The sequence below is a fragment of the Balaenoptera acutorostrata genome, chromosome 8, assembly GCF_949987535.1.
Source record: "Balaenoptera acutorostrata chromosome 8, mBalAcu1.1, whole genome shotgun sequence".
NCBI classification, from domain to species: domain Eukaryota; kingdom Metazoa; phylum Chordata; class Mammalia; order Artiodactyla; family Balaenopteridae; genus Balaenoptera; species Balaenoptera acutorostrata.
Genome location: NC_080071.1, coordinates 55,205,420 through 55,226,527, shown reverse-complemented (window position 1 = coordinate 55,226,527; position 21,108 = coordinate 55,205,420). Strand labels below are relative to the sequence as shown.

The 21,108-nt window shown below is 38.7% G+C and overlaps 1 protein-coding gene across 9 annotated transcripts in view; it reads left to right on the top strand.

Moving 5' to 3' along the window:
• The window catches only part of HECW2 (HECT, C2 and WW domain containing E3 ubiquitin protein ligase 2), a 434,057-nt gene that overhangs the window by 337,077 nt on the left and 75,872 nt on the right, over positions 1-21,108 (top strand). For 8 of the 9 annotated variants that reach the window (XM_057550882.1, XM_057550884.1, XM_057550880.1 and 5 more), the window contains 3 exons: positions 365-499; positions 3,829-3,931; positions 6,230-6,326. In XM_057550882.1, coding sequence (XP_057406865.1) covers positions 365-499; positions 3,829-3,931; positions 6,230-6,326 — 335 coding nt within the window. The remainder of the gene's footprint in view (positions 1-364; positions 500-3,828; positions 3,932-6,229; positions 6,327-21,108) is intronic. The other variant, XM_057550885.1, reaches the window with a different exon arrangement.

The following is a 21,108-nucleotide window of genomic DNA, read 5'->3' as shown; positions in this document are numbered from 1 at the left end:
GAAAAAAAAAACTTGGTAATAACCGATAGCAGTTAGAGCGAAGAGCGTCAGTTAAGAGACGCCCAAATGTCCATTCAGGGGGCTTCTTTCTAAGATCCTATCTTTGATGACTGTATTTCCTAAAGCCAGGAACAATGTTCCTTCCTGCTGTCTTCATTCTGCGTCCAGTCTAAGCGTTGCTTCCTCTCTTCTGGTCTATCCTGAGGGAAGAAGGAGAAATTCTCCCGAAGATTTGAAATTACGAGAAAACGGAGTGAAGGTTATTACTCCAAAGTGGGTCTTTCCCTGCATGTGTGAAATGATAGGACCGCTAAGACAACTGTGTGCCACGTATGGAGTGTTGACTGAGTGGGTTGCTTCCTAGGCATTTTTTGTCGACCACAACTCCCGTACCACCACTTTCATCGACCCCCGGCTCCCGCTTCAGAGCAGCAGACCCACGAGCGCGCTGGTGCATCGACAGCACCTGACCAGGCAGCGCAGCCACAGCGCGGGCGAGGTGAGTCCCGAGCCTTAGCGACCGACCTTTTGGCTGATAGAAGCACGGGATGTGGGGTGTATGGAATCGTGCTGGCTCTGTCTTATTGCTTTGTTTTTCTAGTTTGATTTAGAGACTATCATTTGGAGGCTGAAAGTGTTGAAATGTTAACGGGGCTTCTTTGGAAACTCATAGAGCCTAAATTACAGGTTTAAAGAGTAGGACATGTGAGGAAAGGTTGAAGAAATTAGAGATTTAGAGAAAAAAAATTCAGTGGATGGTGAGAGGGAATTCATAATGCAATACAGTGTTCACGAGAGGATGATGATGAGCCCTTTTGCATACCTAAGAGCAGCTTCATAGGAAGAAATGAATGTAACTTTTTTAGGGGATTAAAATTAGGTTAAAGATAGGGAAGTTTCTTAAGTGAGGATTGCTGGATTAGATTAAAATCTTCGGCCAGTGCTATGGGGTTGTGGTATCCTCATTAATATTCTTTAAAGTTAGGATATATATGAGGGTTGATTTATGTACTCTAAGTGCTCAGAGAAAATGGGTGGCATTAAGAATTACTAAACTCTCCACCGTACTCTATTGTACTTTGCTAGTTTGCAGTGTCCCATGGTAACCACATGAGGGCTCTCTAATAATCTAACCAGAAAAAAAAAAAGAAAGAAAAGAGAAAAGAAATAATCTCTTCCTGTTTCCCTTTTTCTGTAGCAGGTTAAATAAATAAAAGAGGAATGTTTTAGGTCACATATTTTCTCCTTAGTACAGACTTATGCTTTGAATGTCATATATTATCACTTGATATACATTGTTTCTAAAAATTCCCTTAGACAAGAAGAATTAAGATTCTTTTCCTGCATGCCTTTTCCACGTTCCATCTATGTGCATATCATATTTTCAGTATTATATTGTATGTCAAATATTTTTGTAGCTTCTAGTATAAGAAAAGATTATGAATGTAATAAATAACTGGATTTGATTCATCAAAATTCCACTCTTGGAATTTCCCCTCATGATTTACATACTGGCTCTAATGATTATGTGTGTTTGCTGGTTGTAAGTGCAGACATAGAAGAGTACACACGAGAAGCTAACATAAAAATGATATATAAATCTATTGCAGGATGAGGTATGCACAAAAATATGCATGTTTTATGAGTAGCTAATAAATCTCTACCTGGCTGTCATATAAAACATTAGTGGTGAACTGGATGATGCTAATTGCATGCATCTAAAAAGCAGAACAGACCTCTCTCACCTTTGGACCTTGTGTGTGATATGTAGCGTATTAGGGCCCTGCCTGGTTTTATCACGCAACCAGTGCACTTTAGATGCTTGCCTTATCTTGACTTCACAATATGACGCTGGCTGTTCAGTCTGATCAGGGCTACATGCATGAGATTAGTAGCTGTACATACATTTTCGTGCATGAGATTAGTAGCTATACTTACATTTTCTTTCAACTCCTCTGCCTCAGAACTTGAATTATTTTCATGATCTAGCAGTAGGGATACTAAGGTACACATTAAAATTTGAATGAGGACTTCTCTTCTTATTGACGGAAATTGAGCAGTGGAACAGAGACGACCCATAAAGACTCAGCATTCAGTCTCAGTGTTGTTAAACCCTTGAGGGGAATGTGCTTTCTGGCCCAGCTGTCGGAAGCACGCACATCCTGCAGTAATACACACGTTTATCACGGCTTGCCCACTGTCTGATGGTCTGGTCTGAAGAAGCAGGGTGTCAAAGAGAAGACCTTTGGCTGTTCTGGGAAATGATGACACAAGGCAACTTACTGACAGGAGGGAAAGTATATGTTGGCAGATTGAAATGATAAGTTTGGTGACTGACAAGGTGTAGTTAATGATTGAATCTCCCGCAAGAGGGGCTGACTTCATTTCTCAGAGCCAATAACTCAAGAGAAGCAGAGTGGGAAATTTCTAGTTACGTGCACAAGTCTTCCCAGCTATTCTCTTAGACTCATTTAGCAAATATTTCAGGTAGTAGAAATTTTGCTATCTCTTCCATCCAACAAATGAATACTTACTAAACACCTGTGTGTAGAAATGTGGTTGGTGTGAGGGATACAAGTAAATAATGTATGTTCCTGTGTTCTTATTAAGGAGAGAGTATATAAAACTAACCGTAATCCAGATGAATAACAATACAAGCAAAAAATGCTTTATAGACTGTTAATAATGGCAGCTGCTTTAGAAATGTACCCCAAGTGCTGTGGGTGCTCAGAGAAGGTGACATTTAACGTCGGCTTGAAGGGAAGGGAAGGCTTCATCGAGGAGGGGCTGTTTGAACTACACGTTGAAGAATGAGTGAGAACATTCTTGAAGGGTAAACAAGCAGTCGAGGGTGGGGACGATATTTCCAGCTTTAGGGCCTTTAGAAAAACCCTCACTGAACACCTAACGGATGCAGTATGATAAAATGGTTGTGAGGGTTTGAATGGGTGGGAGTAGAAACTGTATTTTAAAAGTACCAATTTATAAATCCAGGAGATTGTTTTGCCTTTTGTTCTCTTACTCTCTTATTCGACTGTTCTACTGTTGTCTTAAAAGACTTCGGTGGTATGGGGGAAAAATGCTAAAACAGAAGCTAGAGCAGTGTTAGAGTTTTCTGGTAAGACTATTAATGGGCGTTTTTGTTTATCTCCTTGTACGTATGAGTTTCTAAGTCTATAATCAGTATGGTAACTAATTCAGGTTGGGGCAACCCTATTTTGCTCCTCCACACCTGCTGTGATTAGCTTGCTGGTGTGGGAGGTTCAAACCAGAAAGAGCTGTTGTACTGGGTGCTCTAATAGGCAGGTAAAATTGCTTCTGAGAAGATAATACCCAACTCGGAAACCCACGTGAAGACTGCTGCTCTCCAACCCCTCCTCTGCTGAAGCAGGGAATTCCCTGACCTGCCTTGGCCAAAAGAAGGTATATCCTGGCACTGCCCGATGAATTTTGTACCACCCAAGTGTTCTCTCTGATTGTATTTTTGCAGGTTTGTGTTCTGTCAGGTAGAAGTTATTCCTGAGGAACAGGAATTCAGCATCTACATCCCCAAGAGGTGTAGGCGTTTTGAGCTACTCCTGTACCGCTTGGTCCACAGTTACTGCCCTGGCCCCTCTCAGGGACATTATACCCCAACCCATCCCCTCAATTCAGCAACTGAAGCAGAGCTTTTGAGAGTCCTGTGTCAGCTCTTCAGCTAGCCTCTGTTCTGATCAGTTGGTACTTAACAATGCTCATTGTCAAGTGTTCTGAACAACTTGGCTTGAGGTACTGATGTAAAGTATTCTAGGATTTGGTGCAGAACAAAAACACTGCTTGTATTTGCAGGTAGGAGAAGATTCTCGACATGCAGGACCACCAGTTCTTCCCAGGCCATCGAGTACGTTCAATACAGTCAGTAGGCCACAGTACCAGGACATGGTTCCAGTGGGTATGTCATCCCTTTCCCGAAATCTTTATCTTTGCTTTTCATGTCAGTGTGTACCATGCATTCTCTGCTGATACACTTCCCTATTGTCAGCCTGCTACATTTGCCCTGTACTGAAAAACTGCTGCATTATCCCTAAGAAATCGATTTGAGTCTCAAAACACTTATGTCTTGTAAAATCCTATAGGATGAGAATTTTTTCTACTACTCTACCTTATCTGAGTAGAACTATTATATTAGATAGTTGAAGTTAAGGAAAAATACGTTCTTAAGGCAGCTGTATTGTGTGGTCATTTTAAATTAGGCATTTGGACAAGCATTTATTTAGTATATATCTAATGCTTGAGACAGAGTTTAAAAGGTGTGTGAGCCTCACAAAGTAAGAAAGCAATGATGGCACATTCTTAAGGGGTTTTGTAGCAAATGCAAGACAGCAAAAGTCACCAAAATTGTAAAATAAAAATGAATGGGGCTTCCCTGGTGGCGCAGTGGTTGGGAGTCTGCCTGCCAATGCAGGGGACACGGGTTCAAGCCCTGGTCTGGGAAGATCCCACATGCCGCGGAGCAACTAGGCCCGTGAGCCACAACTACTGAGCCTGCGCGTCTGGAGCCTGTGCTCCGCAACAAGAGAGGCCGCGATAGTGAGAGGCCCGCGCACCGCGATGAAGAGCGGCCCCCACTTGCCGCAGCTGGGGAGGGCCCTCGCACAGAGACGAAGACCCAACACAGCCATAAATAAATAAATAAATAAATAAATAAATAAATAAATAAACCCAAAGTTTAAAAAAAAAAAAAACTCTTAATATTCAATTAAAAAAAAAAATGAATGAATGTAGGCAAATTGGCCTGAAGAACAACTTGAGTTGTTAGTAAAATGATGAGGTTGAAGTAGATCAGTTTTCAAACCTGGAGCCCCTAAGGCAGATGGAGTGGACAGACTGACAGGAGGCCAGATGGGCTCCCTGTTCCAACTTACATTTGAGCAGCTCCCCATTTGTCTGGTTTTGCTTTAAAATTTTTCCTTTTTTAAGAAAGACTTTACCATGAAATATAATGCAGTGCCCATGTCCTAAAAAGTTCGACAATCGCTGAATAAGAAGAAACCTTGGGTAGAAATTGAACAGTCTATGTTTTATTATGCCGTTACTCATATGATACTAAATGCTGCACGTAGAATTTTAAAGTACTATAAAATTGTGGTTTAAAAAGTTACCTAGTCTCTGATCTTAGATAGAATGTAAAAACTGCTGACAAAACCTCAATTATAAAAATGTTTTTATTATTTATATGTGGTGAAATGTACAGTTAGGGACACTTTGAGTTTGACAATGGGATTCCATGTTAGCAGATAGCATTTTTTTAATTATTTTATTCACATTTAACTAAAATTAGCATGATGTAGCTAAAATTTGAAGTGGCAAATGTCTAAAGAATTATATTTCTATTGAGTGATATTTTGTTAAAGTAAGGCATGTTTCTTGATCATATTTATGAGCACAAGAGTATTGACTGAACTAGGATCTCTGATGTTTGAGAATTCAGACACTCAGTTCTGTAATTTAAATATATCTGTATTTCTAATTATAAATAAATGTAATCAAGATGAATTATCTTAAGTAAGCAAATTAGTTTCTTTACAAAAGAGTGTTAACAGAGCCTTTAGTAAACGTTAATTAAATTTAAAATTTCTGTAAACATTAGCCAGCCTTGACTAAGATATAGATTTTCCTTTTAAAATATTATGTACATAATTGATGATGCTGGTTGTATTGTAGCTGTTGGTGTAGTTGGTTTGGTAAAGAGCTACCCTGTGGCTTAATGGCATTTATTTCCACATAGAATTTAGGAATGGTTTGCCTCTGCATATTGGTAGTTGCTGCTGGCAACTACGGTATTTTAGCAACTCTTGCTCTACCTCTTTACATCTGTAGGTGGCTGACATTTAATCAGAAGATGGTTTTCCATTTTTAACAATTGCTTATAAAGTTGATTTTGGTAAGCAGTAGCATAAAACAATCAGTATCTAGAATCTTGTTGGTGATCTCATCTTGCAATTTGATAATAAATATGGCTCATCAGATGAGTTTAATGAGTGCTTAAGTCAGTCATACCTAACAGATCTAAGTCCAATACTCATATAACAGGATAGACACAAATTGGAATTTAAGCATCTATAGTGGCTCTAAACTATCACTTTGAATACAAGGAATATTAACCAGAAAAACAAAACTTAAAAAGTCTGGATTTATGTGCATAAAATAACAGATTTTAAAATATTGTTACATATGTATGTTTTTTCAGCTTACAATGACAAGATTGTTGCATTTCTGCGCCAGCCCAACATCTTTGAAATTCTACAGGAGCGTCAACCTGATCTTACCAGGAATCACTCACTCAGGTAACCATAATATTGGTATTTAATTCAGGTTGCATAAGCCACAACTATTAAATCTTCAGTAACACTGATAATTGTCTTGGAAATTCACTCTTGCTTTCTGGCATTCTGAACAAAGGCATCTTGTACACAAGTACTTTGTTATTAATATCAGGTCAGTGTAGTCCTGGCTTTTCTCTGTTATGTATGAGGACTGAATGAAACTGACTAAAGAACCTGGAACCAAATTTAAAGAAGAAATATGAAAATTTCACAGCCAAGAATGCATCCTAGGTGTGCAGATTATAACAAAAATAATAAGACACTACCTATTAGAATGTAACTTGAGTAAACAAAAGTAACATAGAGTTTATTGAATTGAGACTGATAAAATCCTAGACTTGGTATTCACAATTTTCCATAATAAAAACACAGTGGAACCCAAGGAAGAAATCTGATCCTCTCCAGAGTCTAGCATTCCCCTGCAGGAACCCTTTCTTCTAAACAACTCTTCAGTGCATCACACTTTAAGCCCAGTTTTCCTTTCCTGAATACATGCTGTTCCTTTTCCTTGGCAACTCTTCTCTTCTTCTATGTTTGGCAAGATTTTTCTTTTTAAATTCAATGTAAGATGCCCCTCCTTGAAGCCTTTCGGCACCACTGTTGACTCTCAGGCTCATGATCTAGTGTAGTATTTCTCAACTTTGGTGTGCTAGGCATCAGCGAGGTGGAGATGGAAAGACGTGGGAGTTTCTGCTGAATATCCTGCATAACTCAAAGCCCATTTGGTCTACATGCCACCTTAACTGACAGGAACACGTTTGCCCAATGGTGCCATCCTGCCCCATGGCAGTGATTCTCAAATATTGCTCCACTAAGTTGTGTCAAACTGTTTTTATCAGCATTACTGGGGAGTTTTATAAGGTACAGAATGCCAGGTCTTGCTTCCCCCAACTCCACTCCCTTCTCTGAATTTACACCCTCTGTCCTCGTATGCCCTGCCCAGAAGTTTAGTTCAGGAGATCTGGGGTAGAGCTCAAGCATTTAATTTCTTAAAACCTCACTGTAGCTGGCTCGGGGTCTCTTCCCTCCGCCGTCACTGAACTGCCCCAGAGCCCGAGGGGAGGGCGGCCTCACTGAGGCTGCCAGCTCTGGAGGGGCCCCACCAGCCGAAGCTGCGACAGTCCTTGGGACTGCGGGCCAGTTGTTTCAACAAGTAACTTAAAGACAAAATGGGAAAACGAGGTTTGTGCCTGAGATCATGTTGATGTGAAACCAGGGATGGCCACCTTGTGCCAATGAGTACAACTTGGAGGAGCTTCAAGATGGCAGAAGAGTAAGATGCGGAGATCACCTTCCTCCCCACAAATACATCAGAAATACATCTACATGTGGAACAACTCCTACAGAACACCTACTGAACGCTGGCAGAAGACCTCAGACCTCCCAAAAGGCAAGAAACTCCCCACGTACCTGGGTAGGGCAAAAAAAAACCCAGAAAAAACAGAGACAAAAGAATAGGGATGGGACCTGCACCCATGGGAGGGAGCTGTGAAGGAGGAAAGGTTTCCACACACTAGGAAGCCCCTTTGCGGGCGGAGACTGTGGGTGGCGGAGAGGGGAAGCTTCGGAGCCATGGAGGAGAGCGTAGCCAGAGGGGTGCGGAGGGCAAAGCGGAGAGATTCCCGCACAGAGGCTCGGCGCCAACCGGCACTCACCAGCCCGAGAGGCTTGTCTGCTCACCCACCAGGGCGGGCGGGGGCTGGGAGCTGAGGCTCGGGCTTCGGAGGTCGGACCCCAGGGAGAGGACTGGGGCTGGCGGCGTGAACACAGCCTGAAGGGGGCCAGTGCGCCACGGCTAGCTGGGAGGGAGTCCAGGAAAAAGTCTGGAGCTGCTGAAGAGACAAGAGACTTTTTCTTGCCTCTTTGTTTCCTGGTGTGCGAGGAGAGGGGATTAAGAGCACCATTTAAAGGAGCTCCAGAGACGGGCACGAGCCGCAGCTATCAGCACGGACCCCAGAGACGGACATGGGACGTTAAGGCTGCTGCTGCCACCACCAAGAAGCCTGTGTGCAAGCACAGGTCACTACCCACACCTCCCCTCCCGGGAGCCTGTGCAGCCCGCCACTGCCAGGGTCCCGCGATCCAGCACAGCACGCCTCAGGCTGGTGCAACATCACGCCGGCCTCTGCCACTGCAGGCTCGCCCCGCATCCATACCCCTCCCTCCCCCCGGCCTGAGTGAGCCAGAGCCCCCGAATCAGCTGCTACTTTAACCCCGTGCTGTCTGAGTGAAGAACAGACACCCTCAGGCGACCTACATGCAGAGGCGGGGCCAAATCCAAAGCTGAACCCCGGGAACTGTGCGAACAAAGAAGAGAAAGGGAAATCTCTCCCAGCAGCCTCAGAAGCAGCGGATTAAATCTCCACAATCAACTTGATGTACCCTGCATCTGTGGGATACCTGAATAGACAACGAATCATCCCAAATTGAGGAGGTGGACTTTGGGAGCAACGTTATATATACTTTTTTCTCCATTTTTCTCTTTTTGTGAGTGTGTATGTGTTTCCTTCTGTGTGTGATTTTGTCTGTATAGCTTTGCTTTTACCATTTGTCCTAGGGTTCTGTCTGTCGGTTTTGGGTTTTTATTATTACTTAAAAAAATATTTTTTCTTAATATTTATTTTAATTATTTTATTTTATTTTATTTTATTTTATTTTATTTTATTTTATCTTCTTCTTTCTTTCTTTTTTATTCTCCCTTTTATTCTGAGCCATGTGGAGGACAGGTTCTTGGTGCTCCAGCCAGGCATCAGGGCTGTGCCTCTGAGGTGGGAGAGCCAAGTTCAGGACACTGGTCCACAAGAGACCTCCCAGCTCCACGTAATATCAAACGGCGAAAATCTGCCAGAGATCTCCATCTCAATGCCAAGACCCAGCTCCACTCAATGAGCAGCAAGCTACAGTGCAGGACACCCTATGCCACACAACTAGCAAGACAGGAACACAACCGCATCCATTAGCACAGAGGCTGCCTAAAATCATAATAAGGCCACAGACACCCCAAAACACACCACCAGACGTGGACCTGCCCACCAGAAAGACAAGATCCAGCCTCATCCACCACAACACAGGCATTAGTCCCTTCCACCAGGAAGCCTACACAACCCACTGAACCAACCTTAACCACTGGGGACAGACACCAAAAACAACGGAAACTACGAACCTGCAGCCTGCAAAAAGGAGACCCCAAACACAGTAAGATAAGCAAAATGAGAAGACAGAGAAACACATAGCAGATGAAGGAGCAAGGCAAAAACCCACAAATGAAGAGGAAATAGGCAGCCTACCTGAAAAAGAATTCACAAGAATAATAGTAAAGATGATCCAAAATCTTGGAAATAGAATGGAGAAAATACAAGAAATGTTTAACAAGGACCTAGAAGAACTAAAGAGCAAACAAACAATGGTAAACAATACAATAAATGAAATGAAAAATTCTCTAGAAGGAATCAATAGCAGAATAACTGAGGCAGAAGAACGGATAAGTGACCTGAAAGATAAAATAGTGGAAATAACTACTGCAGAGCAGAATAAAGAAAAAAGAATGAAAAGAATTGAGGACAGTCTCAGCGACCTCTGGGACAACATTAAACGCACCAACATTTGAGATATAAGGTTCCCAGAAGAAGAAGAGAAAAAGAAAGGGACTGAGAAAATATTTGAAGAGATTATAGTTGAAAACTTCCGTAACATGGGAAAGGAAATAGTCAAGTCCAGGAAGTGCAGAGAGTCCCATACAGGATAAATCCAAGGAGAAACATGTCAAGACACATATTAATGAAAGTATCAAAATTTAAATACAAAGAAAATATTTTTAAGGCAGCAAGGGAAAAGCAACAAATAACATACAAGGGAATCCCCATAAGGTTAACAGCTGATCTTTCAGCAGAAACTCTGCAAGCCAGAAGGGTGTGGCAGGACATATTTAAAGTGATGAAAGGGAAAAACCTACAACCAAGGTTACTCTACCCAGCAAGGATCTCATTCAGATTTACAGACAAGCAAAAGCTAAGAGAATTCAACACCACCAAACCAGCTTTACAACAAATGGTAAAGGAACTTCTCTAGGCAGGAAACACAAGAGAAGGAAAAGACCCACAATAATAAACCCAAAACAATTAAGAAAATGGTAATAGAAACATACATATCAATAATTACCGTAAATGTAAATGGATTAAATGCTCCAACCAAAAGACATAGACTGGCTGAATGGATACAAAAACAAGACCCGTATATATGCTGTCTACAAGAGACCCACTTCAGACCTAGGGACACATACAGACTGAAAGTGAGGGGATGGAAAAAGATATTCCATGCAAATGGAAATCAAAAGAAAGCTGGAGTAGCAATTCTCATATCAGACAAAATAGACTTTAAAATAAAGACTATTACAATACACAAAGAAGGACACTATATAATGATCAAAGGATCAATCCAAGAAGAAGATATAACAATTGTAAATATTTATGCACCCAACATAGGAGCACCTCAATACATAAGGCAAATACTAACAGCCATAAAAGGGGAAATCAACAGTAACACAATCATAGTAGGGGACTTTAACACCCCACTTTCCCCAATGGACAGATCATCCAAAATGAAAATAAATAAGGAAACACAAGCTTTAAATGATACATTAAACAAGATGGACTTAATTGATATTTATAGGACATTCCATCCAGAAACAACAGAATACACATTCTTCTCAAGTGCTCATGGGACATTCTCCAGGATAGATCATATCTTGGGTTGCAATTCTTCAAGCCTTGGTAAATTTAAGAAAATTGAAATCGTATCAAGTATCTTTTCCAACCACAACACTATGAGACTAGATATCAATTACAGGAAAAAATCTGTAAGAAATACAAACACATGGAGGATAAACAACACACTACTTAATAACCAAGAGATCACTGAAGAAATCAAAGAGGAAATCAAAAAACACCTAGAAACAAATGACAATGAAAACACAATGACCCAAAACCTATGGGATGCAGCAAAAGGAGTTCTAAGAGGGAAGTCTATAGCTATACAAGCCTACCTTAAGAAACAAGAAACATCTCAGATAAACAACCTAACCTTACACCTAAAGCAATTAGAGAAAGAAGAACAAAAAAACCCCAAAGTTAGCAGAAGGAAAGAAATCATAAAGATCAGATCACAAATAAATGAAAAAGAAATGAAGGAAACGATAGCAAAGATCAATAAAACTAAAAGCCGGTTCTTTGAGAAGATACAACTGATAAACCATTAGCCAGACTTATCAAGAAAAAAAGGGAAAAGACTCAAATCAATAGAATTAGAAATGAAAAAGGAGAAGTAACAACTGACACTGAAGAAATAACAAAGGATCTTGAGAGATTACTACAAGCAACTATATGCCAATAAAATGGGCAACCTGGAAGAAATGGACAAATTCTTAGAAACGCACAACCTTCCGAGACTGAACCAGGAAGAAATAGAAAATATGAACAGACCAATCATAAGCACTGAAATTGAAGCTGTGATTAAAAATCTTCCAACAAACAAAAGCCCAGGACCAGATGGCTTCACAGGCGAATTCTATCAAACATTTAGAGAAGAGCTAACACCTATCCTTCTCGAACTCTTGCAAAATATAGTAGAGGGAGGAACACTCCCAAACTCATTCTACGAGGCCACCATCACTCTGATACCAAAACAAGACAAAGATGTCACAAAGAAAGAAAACTACAGGCCAATATCACTGATGAACATAGATGCAAAAATCCTCAACAAAATACTAGCAAACAGAATCCAGCAGCACATTAAAAGGATCATCCACCATGATCAAGTGGGGTTTATCCCAGGAATGCAAGGATTCTTCAATATATGCAAATCAATCAACGTGATACACCATATTAACATATTGAAGGAGAAAAACCATATGATCATCTCAATAGATGCAGAAAAAGCTTTTGACAAAATTCAACACCCATTTATGATAAAAGCCCTGCAGAAAGTAGGCATAGAGGGAACTTTCCTCAACATAATAAAGGCCATATATGACAAACCCACAGCCAACATCGTCCTCAATGGTGAAAAACTGAAACCATTTCCACTAAGATCAGGAACAAGACAAGGTTGCCCACTCTCACCACTATTATTCAACATAGTTTTGGAAGTTTTAGCCACAGCGGTCAGAGAAGAAAAAGAAATAAAAGGAATCCAAATTGGAAAAGAAGAAGTAAAACTGTCACTGTTTACAGATGACATGATACTATACATAGAGAATCCTAAAGATGCTACTAGAAAACTGCTAGAGCTAATCAATGAATTTGGTAAAGTTTCAGGATACAAAATTAATGCACAGAAATCTCTTGCATTCCTATACACTAATGATGAAAAATCTGAAAGTGAAATTAAGAAAACACTCCCATTTACCATTGCAACAAAAAGAATAAAATATCTAGGAATAAACCTACCTAAGGAGACAAAAGACCTGTATGCAGAAAATTATAAGATACTGATGAAAGAAATTAAAGATGATGCAAATAGATGGAGAGATATACCATGTTCTTGGATTGGAAGAATCAACATTGTGAAAATAACTCTACTACCCAAAGCAATCTACAGATTCAATGCAATCTCTATCAAACTACCACTGGCATTTTTCACAGAACTAGAACAAAAAATTTCACAATTTGTATGGAAACACAAAAGACCCCAAATAGCCAAAGCAGTCTTGAGAAAGAAAAACGTAGCTGGAGGTATCAGGCTCCCTGGCTATACTACAGACTCTACTACAAAGCTACAGTAATCAAGACTGTATGGTACTGACACAAAAACAGAAATATAGATCAACGGAACAGGATAGAAAGCCCAGAGATAAACCCACACACATATGGTCACCTTATTTTTGTTAAAGGAGGCAAGACTGTACAATGGAGAAAAGACAGCCTCTTTAATAAGTGGTGCTGGGAAAACTGGACAGCTACATGTAAAAGAATGAAATTAGAACACTCCCTAACACCATAACACCATACACAAAAATAAACTCAAAATGGATTAAAGAACTAAATGTAAGGCCAGACACCATCAAACTCTTAGAGGAAAACATAGGCAGAACACTCTATGACATAAATCACAGCAAGATCCTTTTTGACCCACCTCCTAGAGAAATGGAAATAAAAACAAAAATAAACAAATGGGACCTAATAAAGCTTAAAAGCTTTTGCACAGCAAAGGAAACCATAAACAAGACTAAAAGACAACCCTCAGAATGGGAGAAAATATTTGCCAATGAAGCAACTGACAAAGGATTAATCTCTAAAACATACAAGCAACTCATGCAGCTGAATATCAAAAAAACAAACAACCCAATCCAAAAATGGGTAGAAAACCTAAATAGATATTTCTCCAAAAAATATATACAGATTGCCAACAAACACATGAAAGTATGCTCAACATCACTAATCATTAGAAAAATGCAAATCGAAAGTACAATGAGATATCATCTCACACCGGTCAGAATGGCCATCATCAAAAAATCTGCAAACAATAAATGCTGGAGAGGGTGTGGAGAAAAGGGAATCTTCTTGCACTGTTGGTGGGAATGTAAATTGATACAGCCACTATGGAGAACAGTATGGAGGTTCCTTAAAAATCTAAAAATCGAACTACCATACGACCCAGCAATCCCACTACTGGGCATATACCTGAAGAAAACCATAATTCAAAAAGAGTCATGTTAAAAAAAAAAAAAAGAGTCATGTACCAAAATGTTCATTGCAGCTCTGTTTACAGTAGCCAGGACATGGAGGCAACCTAAGTGTCCATCAACAGATGAATGGATAAAGAAGATGTGGCACATATATACAATGGAATATTACTCAGCCATAAAAAGGAATGAAACTGAGTTATTTGTAGTGAGGTGGATGGACCTAGAGAGTGTCATACAGAGTGAAGTAAGTCAGAAGGAGAAAAACAAATACCGTATGCTAACACATATATATGGAATCTAAAAAAAAAAAAAAGAACCTAGGGGCAAGACGGGAATAAAGATGCAGACTTACTAGAGAATGGACTTGAGGACACGGGGAAGAGGAAGGGTAAGCCGGGACAAAGTGAGAGAGTGGCATGAACATGTATACGCTACCAAACGTAAAATAGATAGCTAGTGGGAAGCAGCCGCATAGCACAGGGAGATCAGCTCGGTGCTTTGTGACCACCTAGAGGGGTGGGATAGGGAGGGTGGGAGGGGGGGTAATGCAAGAAGGAAGAGATATGGGGACATATGTATATGTATAACTGATTCACTTTGTTATAAAGCAGAAACTGACACACCATTGTAAAGCAATTATACTCTAATAAAGATGTTAAAAAAAAAAACACCTCACCGTATAATTCCAGTGGCCCATCCAGGTGTCATTACCTCTGGTCCAGACACTAATTTGATCATTAATTATGTAATGTATCAAGTTGTCCCTCCTATTATTTTGGTTATGTGACTTTTGTGATTTAATTTGAGTTTTCAAGTCCTTATGCTTAATTTTCCAATTAGGTTATAAGCTCCTTGCAAGTAGGGATATCATCCAACTCATCATTATTTCTCCTTCCTTACTGCTGAAATATCTAGAATAGCACTTTGCATATATAGTAAATGTAGGTATATGTCGATATGAAATATGAAATGTAGGTATATGTTTATATGAAATTTAAATTACCAGATATCCTTCTTATGATGTTCTTAGTCTCTCATATCTTTAAAGTCATCATTACTTTCTAAAGTTCCTAAAGGCTAAAACTACACATAATTTCAAGTATGATAGTACAAACATTGCTTATACAGAACTCCTGGTTTCACATAGTTAACATCTAACTCAGGTTTCAGTGTTTTCCCCAACTTGATAAGCATGCTGTTGTCAGTCAGAAAAAATTATAAAAATTATATAAGCTGTAATTTTTTATATTTGTATATTATAGCATCTACTCAGCAACTCATGGTCCTCTAGAGAGTCTTCTGTAAAAATAACATTGCAGAAATGAGCCCCTCAGTTCTCTAATGAGAGATCTTAGAGGTTCTGGGCTGAAAAGCAAAACAAACAAACATACAAACAAAATCCCGCCTCTTTAGCAAAGCACAAAATAAGGAGAACTCTATTTTCTCTCTTTGTTACCAACTTCAGCCCCAACCCCTCCTCCCCCCACGTCTAGTCAATATCTGTTCCTCTGAAAGAACCGTGCTGCAGCAAAAAAGAGCAAGAAAAAGGGAACTCAAGAAGTTTTCTACTTTTGCTCTGCACCTCCACATTATTATTAATTTAACATATCTTCAGATCTGTCTCATCAGAGAAATAAGATGATATAATCTACCTGAACAAGGCATCTAACATCATTATTCTTTAATGACTTAAGAGATCCTTAACGGATCCTAAAGAGGAAAAAGCTGCAGGCCCCTTTGGTAGCTTCCAGTTTTGTTTTTGTTTTCCTTTCTGCTTTTTAGTCTTAAAAGGCTCTAATCTCCTAAAGATTGTTGAAGATTTTTATTTTTTAATGACACTCGGGGTCCTCAATTAAGTACAATCTCGCATGGCAGGCTATTGCTAAGATATTATTTGATAGGTTTTAAAATAAGTTTCCATCTTATTTCAAAACTTATTTATAAATTTCCTTTTACTCTTTCTATAACTATAGAATTTGACCATAGAAAGCATGAGCGGTCATGACAAGTAGAAAGAAGCAGGAACTTACATCAGTGCGATAATACTGTTCCTCTTACATAGAGTGTGTGTCACAGTGCGCTTTTAGTCTGAAAAGCTGTTGATAGTTAAGCATTTTGCTTATCATAACAACATAATGGGGAAGTTCGTACATCTAAAGGAACACCCTGTTTCATATAGTTAAAAACTGCATTGTAAGGCGCATATCCCACAAATGAAGGGGTGGGGAACTCGCTGGGGTTCTTCAGTCTCACATTTCAGTGATACATTTGATAAAGAGATTTATGCATGGAATGGAGTCACTGATTGTGTGTCAAAGCGAACTGTGGACCTATATTCATATCCCGAGCTCTGTGTACACTGTTCCTCAGTGTTACTGTGGCTGTTACAGTGGCTGTTCCGTGGTACAGCCACTTAAAGGAAATATCCCTTCTTATTTTCTCCATAACATAATGAGGAAATAAGCATCAGCCCTTGGGAGATTCAAGTAGGTACACCTCTGTGCTCTGTGATTTTCTTGTTTTGCTTGCGACTCCGTGCTATCCAGAGGACAGCCAACAGTTTGTTTACTTTGTATCCATATACAGCTTTCTCCTCCTTGAGACCCGCCTTGTGTATCTTTTCCTGTAGAATGGGTATGGTTTTTCATGCATTGGGATGTGGCTTTTGCTTTCAACTGCTGTTTTCAAATCACCACTTCCTCTGACTTCATCTGTCAAGCAAATGTGCTTGCTACCAAGTTGTCCTCTTTTTTTTTTTTTTTTAATCTCAGAAGAGGTTTGCTCAGAAAACTCAACATCCAGAAGTCAGTACCACCTCCATCACATGGATAGAGTCCCATTGGATTACTGTATCCTACTCTTGGTTCTCAGTGAAAGACAGTAATCCTACTAAAAAGCTTTATAACATTAAAATAAAATGCTCTAATATTTTATCCAAAGACAAATGTATTCATTTAAAAAACTGTATTCATTTAAAAAACAACCTTTTAAGCATATTTTATAGATGAATGTAATGCATACAAATTGAATAAACTTTTTGGTGTACTACATTGTATTATGAACAAGGAGCTAAGTACCATGAAACTGAATTGAGTTGAGAATTCCCCTTTTGTGTGACTATTGGATTCAACCAGTAAATCTACTCCCTACTAGTCCAGCTTTCCTCAGACATCAGTGATAATTATTTTGGGCTCTAGGTCAATTCCTCCTTGAGTGCCTCCTAAAAAAATTTCCTTCCCATGAGGATGTGATCTATGATACTTTTTTTTTCTCTTCTGGATAAATTGGGCTATTTCCTATTTTATGTCACTGGTAAATCAATAACTTGGAAGTCAAGAAATTCTGAGCTACAAAAGGCAAATGAATACGTCTCCCAGGGTTCACCAGAATAGAAGCAAACGCAGACTCTGACCTTTTATTTCTTCCCATAATCCTATTTTTTTTTAAATTTTTATTTATTTATTTATATTTAGTTTTGACTGTGTTGGGTCTTTGTTTCTGTGCGAGGGCCCTCCCTAGTTGTGGCAAGCGGGGGCCACTCTTCATCGCAGTGCGCGGGCCTCTCACTATCGCGGCCTCTCTTGTTGCGGAGCACAGGCTCCAGACACGCAGGCTCAGTAATTGTGGCTCACGGGCCTAGTTGCTCCACGGCATGTGGGATCTTCCCAGACCAGGGCTCGAACCCATGTCCCCTGCATTGGCAGGCAGATTCTCAACCACTGCGCCACCAGGGAAGCCCCATAATCCTATTTTAAGAGCCCTAGAATTTTTTTATTGCTCAAATTATACTCTTAATTTTGTTTTCATTTTAAAAATAGTGCATGCCATTGTGAAATTATCAAGCATTTATTTTATGAAATAAAAAGTTAAAGTTCCCAAAAGCTGGCTTTCATAAAACAAATCCCAGTGTTCAAAATTTCTAACCTATTTCTTGTCCAGTTTTCTAACAGATGAGTTTTTCTGCATTTACTATTGGGCTGGAAGTATTAATCTCAGTTAACATCTGATCTACTTGGTCAAAATAGCATAAATTTCCCTTTGCCAATCCTTATGCATTTTCCTGTTATGGCCTGCCTAGCTCTGTCTCATCGTCTTCTCCTAATTTGTTTACTGTTCTCTCAGATGTCTGGAACCGACATGACAAACTTTCCTGTTTATGTAACAGGAAAACTGCATTGAAACTATTATTTTCCTATGAAAAATTTGCATAAGCATAATTACTGAATTTTTTTAAACACCTGATTAAAATAATTTATTGACACCACATAGTGTTATTTGGAGAGTTCTGGTCTGTCTCCCAACTGGGAGACCAGCATTAATAATGACACTTAGAAAGTAGTAGAATATAGATCTTAAGAGTTCAGGTTTGGGGTCAAACAGACCTGGTTTGAATTCTGGCTCTGCAGTTTACTCACCAGACTTTGAATGAGTCATTTAACCCCTCCAAGTCTTAGTTTCCTCATCTGTAAAGTGGGTATAGGAATTTCTAACTTGCAGTGTCCTTTTGAAGATTAAACGTGATCATGTATTTACAGCCCCTCGTACGACGTATGCAATAGAAAGCATACAACAAATTTAAAGTAATATTGTATTAGTAATCTGTCCTTCACTTCTTTATTGTATCACAAGGACTCAGTTTAAAGTAATTTACCCCTAAATTTACTGATTCTCAATACCATTATCCCTAAGACTGATCATATGCATAGATGGCATCATGTGATTCTATGGACATAGTTAAAATACAGGAAGGGTATCTTGAGTTCCATGATTAACTTCTGTGTAAGAAGGTTTTCTAGTGTTGTGCTTATACTGTGTCCTATGGGAAGCTTTGTTCTAAAATTTTTCACATGTATGTGATGAAACCAGCCTTGACTGCTCCCTGCCTGCACGGAGGACTGAGCCTTCTGGCTCAAGGTTCAGTACAAATTACTGAGGGCCAAACATCATGGCAAAGTCATTGACATAACATTTTAGAAGCCATCCAAAGTTGAGTTAAAACATCTTATCAGGCAATAATCTTCTCGTAGATCTAATGAGAGGTTTGAGATATTGCTACCTAGGACAGTAAGGAACACAGATTCTTAGTCCCTGATACCTATTCTACAGCTTCTGCGGAAGAAATAATTGCTGCTTATGTTTTATGTGAATGGATATGCCAAGATGTAGTAGTGTATAGGCTTTTGACATGTACATCCTGTAAATGTCTAGTTTTCACATTTTCCATGTGTGGAATCTTGTAACTATTAATTTTTAAATAACTATACAGTCAATCACTTAAGATAAAATAGGCCCAAAAGAAAAACCCTTATAGCTAAGATAAGTTTAGATTCTCTTAAAGTATTACACCCAGGTATTTGTTAAACCACTTTCCCATAAATAAAGTTCCTTGATATAACTTTTCAAGATTTCCCAAATTACGAATATGTTCATCCACTGGATATTCATCCGAAGCCTTGTATTTTCTGGCTAACAAATGATTCAATCAGGGTTTTCAAACCATTTTCTTACATGAAGAATAACCATGTTTTAGGTATGTCTGTTCCACTATTGATTTTTGCTATATTCTGTTGCATTTATCAAGAAAAGAGTTCAGCAAAATGTCATCCTTCTTCAGTAGCTCATCATATGTGGACTCTGTGTGGACCAAAGAAAAATATCAGTATGGATTCCAGCCTCAATGCTTTTCCCAAACTCAAGAGAATAATAAGCCATTTCTAAAATCATGGAGAACAATGCATTACCATTTGTGATAGCACAAAATGGTTTTCAATGAAATATGATTTTTACATATATATTTAAATTTCTAAGTTATTAGTAAATCAGAAGCATTTCTTACAAAGCAAACAAAATACACATCCCCTCTATCTTAATAATGTATTTTTTTTTTCTTTTTGGTCTTTCGCAGTGGGTTTAAATAGTTATGGAAACTGTCTTCAGAAAAATTTACTTGGCTAAAGTTAAAATCTCCTTATTTCATGCACATTGTCCTACATACAAATGGGTACGTCCCATTGAATAAGTCATTACTCTCTGTTCCTTGAGGGTACATTTTACAGAAAACATTCTTGCAGACCCATCAGGGTGCCATTATACCAAAAATCAGGTATCTTATGTGTCTGAATTTTATAGCTTACAGTAGAAATGGCATAATATTACCATCTGTGCTTAAAATGTTTAAAAACATCTCGTATTTTTCTACCATATGTTTTCTTACACACTTTATTCCAAGTCAACTACAAGCTACATGAAGTCAAGGTATGTAACTTACTCATCTTTTTTAATCCTCATGGGACCTCACATCTTACATTGAATAAAGTGGGTGTTTGAGAAATATTTGGTAAATAAATCAATTTCATAGCAATATATTTGGGACTTAATGATAGCACCTAAAACTATTTATCCCAAAGGGCAAGTAACTACATTTCCAGTACACAAAATCACATATATAAAGAATCCATCTTTTTAATACAACAATTTATATATCTTTGTATATCCCAGTATGTTATTTTAGATCTCAGGAAATGATAGCATAACAATTATTTATTTTGAAAACTTGGCTAAAATTCTCTAGCACATAGCATTATTTTGAGTATTGAGATGAAATTTTGAATACTGTTCTCAACTTTTTAAATTACATTGGGATTTTGATGGGGATTTTTTTTTAAGTTACTTTGGATACGATTAGAATATTTAGTTTTCCATTTTTTATTCTACAACTACAGTTTTTTTCATGTGTTCAACCCCTTCATTTACTACAATAAAATTTTCTTATTTATTTATTTAGGAACTGAATGTTTCTTGTCTCGGTTTTCCCAAAGTATTTTATGTTTTTGTTTCTGTTGTGGGTGGACTTTTTGTTTTTAGTTTTCTAAATAATAACTGCCAAATCTAGAAAACTACTAGTTTTTGTAGTACTATTTTCCAAAAATTGGTGCCTGAAGTTCTTTTTTCCCTTACCTTGACATTTTATATCACTGTTTAAAAAATACTGCCTTATCCTTGTCTATCCCTTTACACGCTCTTTAACTGACTTGTCCGTTCTAATGTCTTATATTATAACCA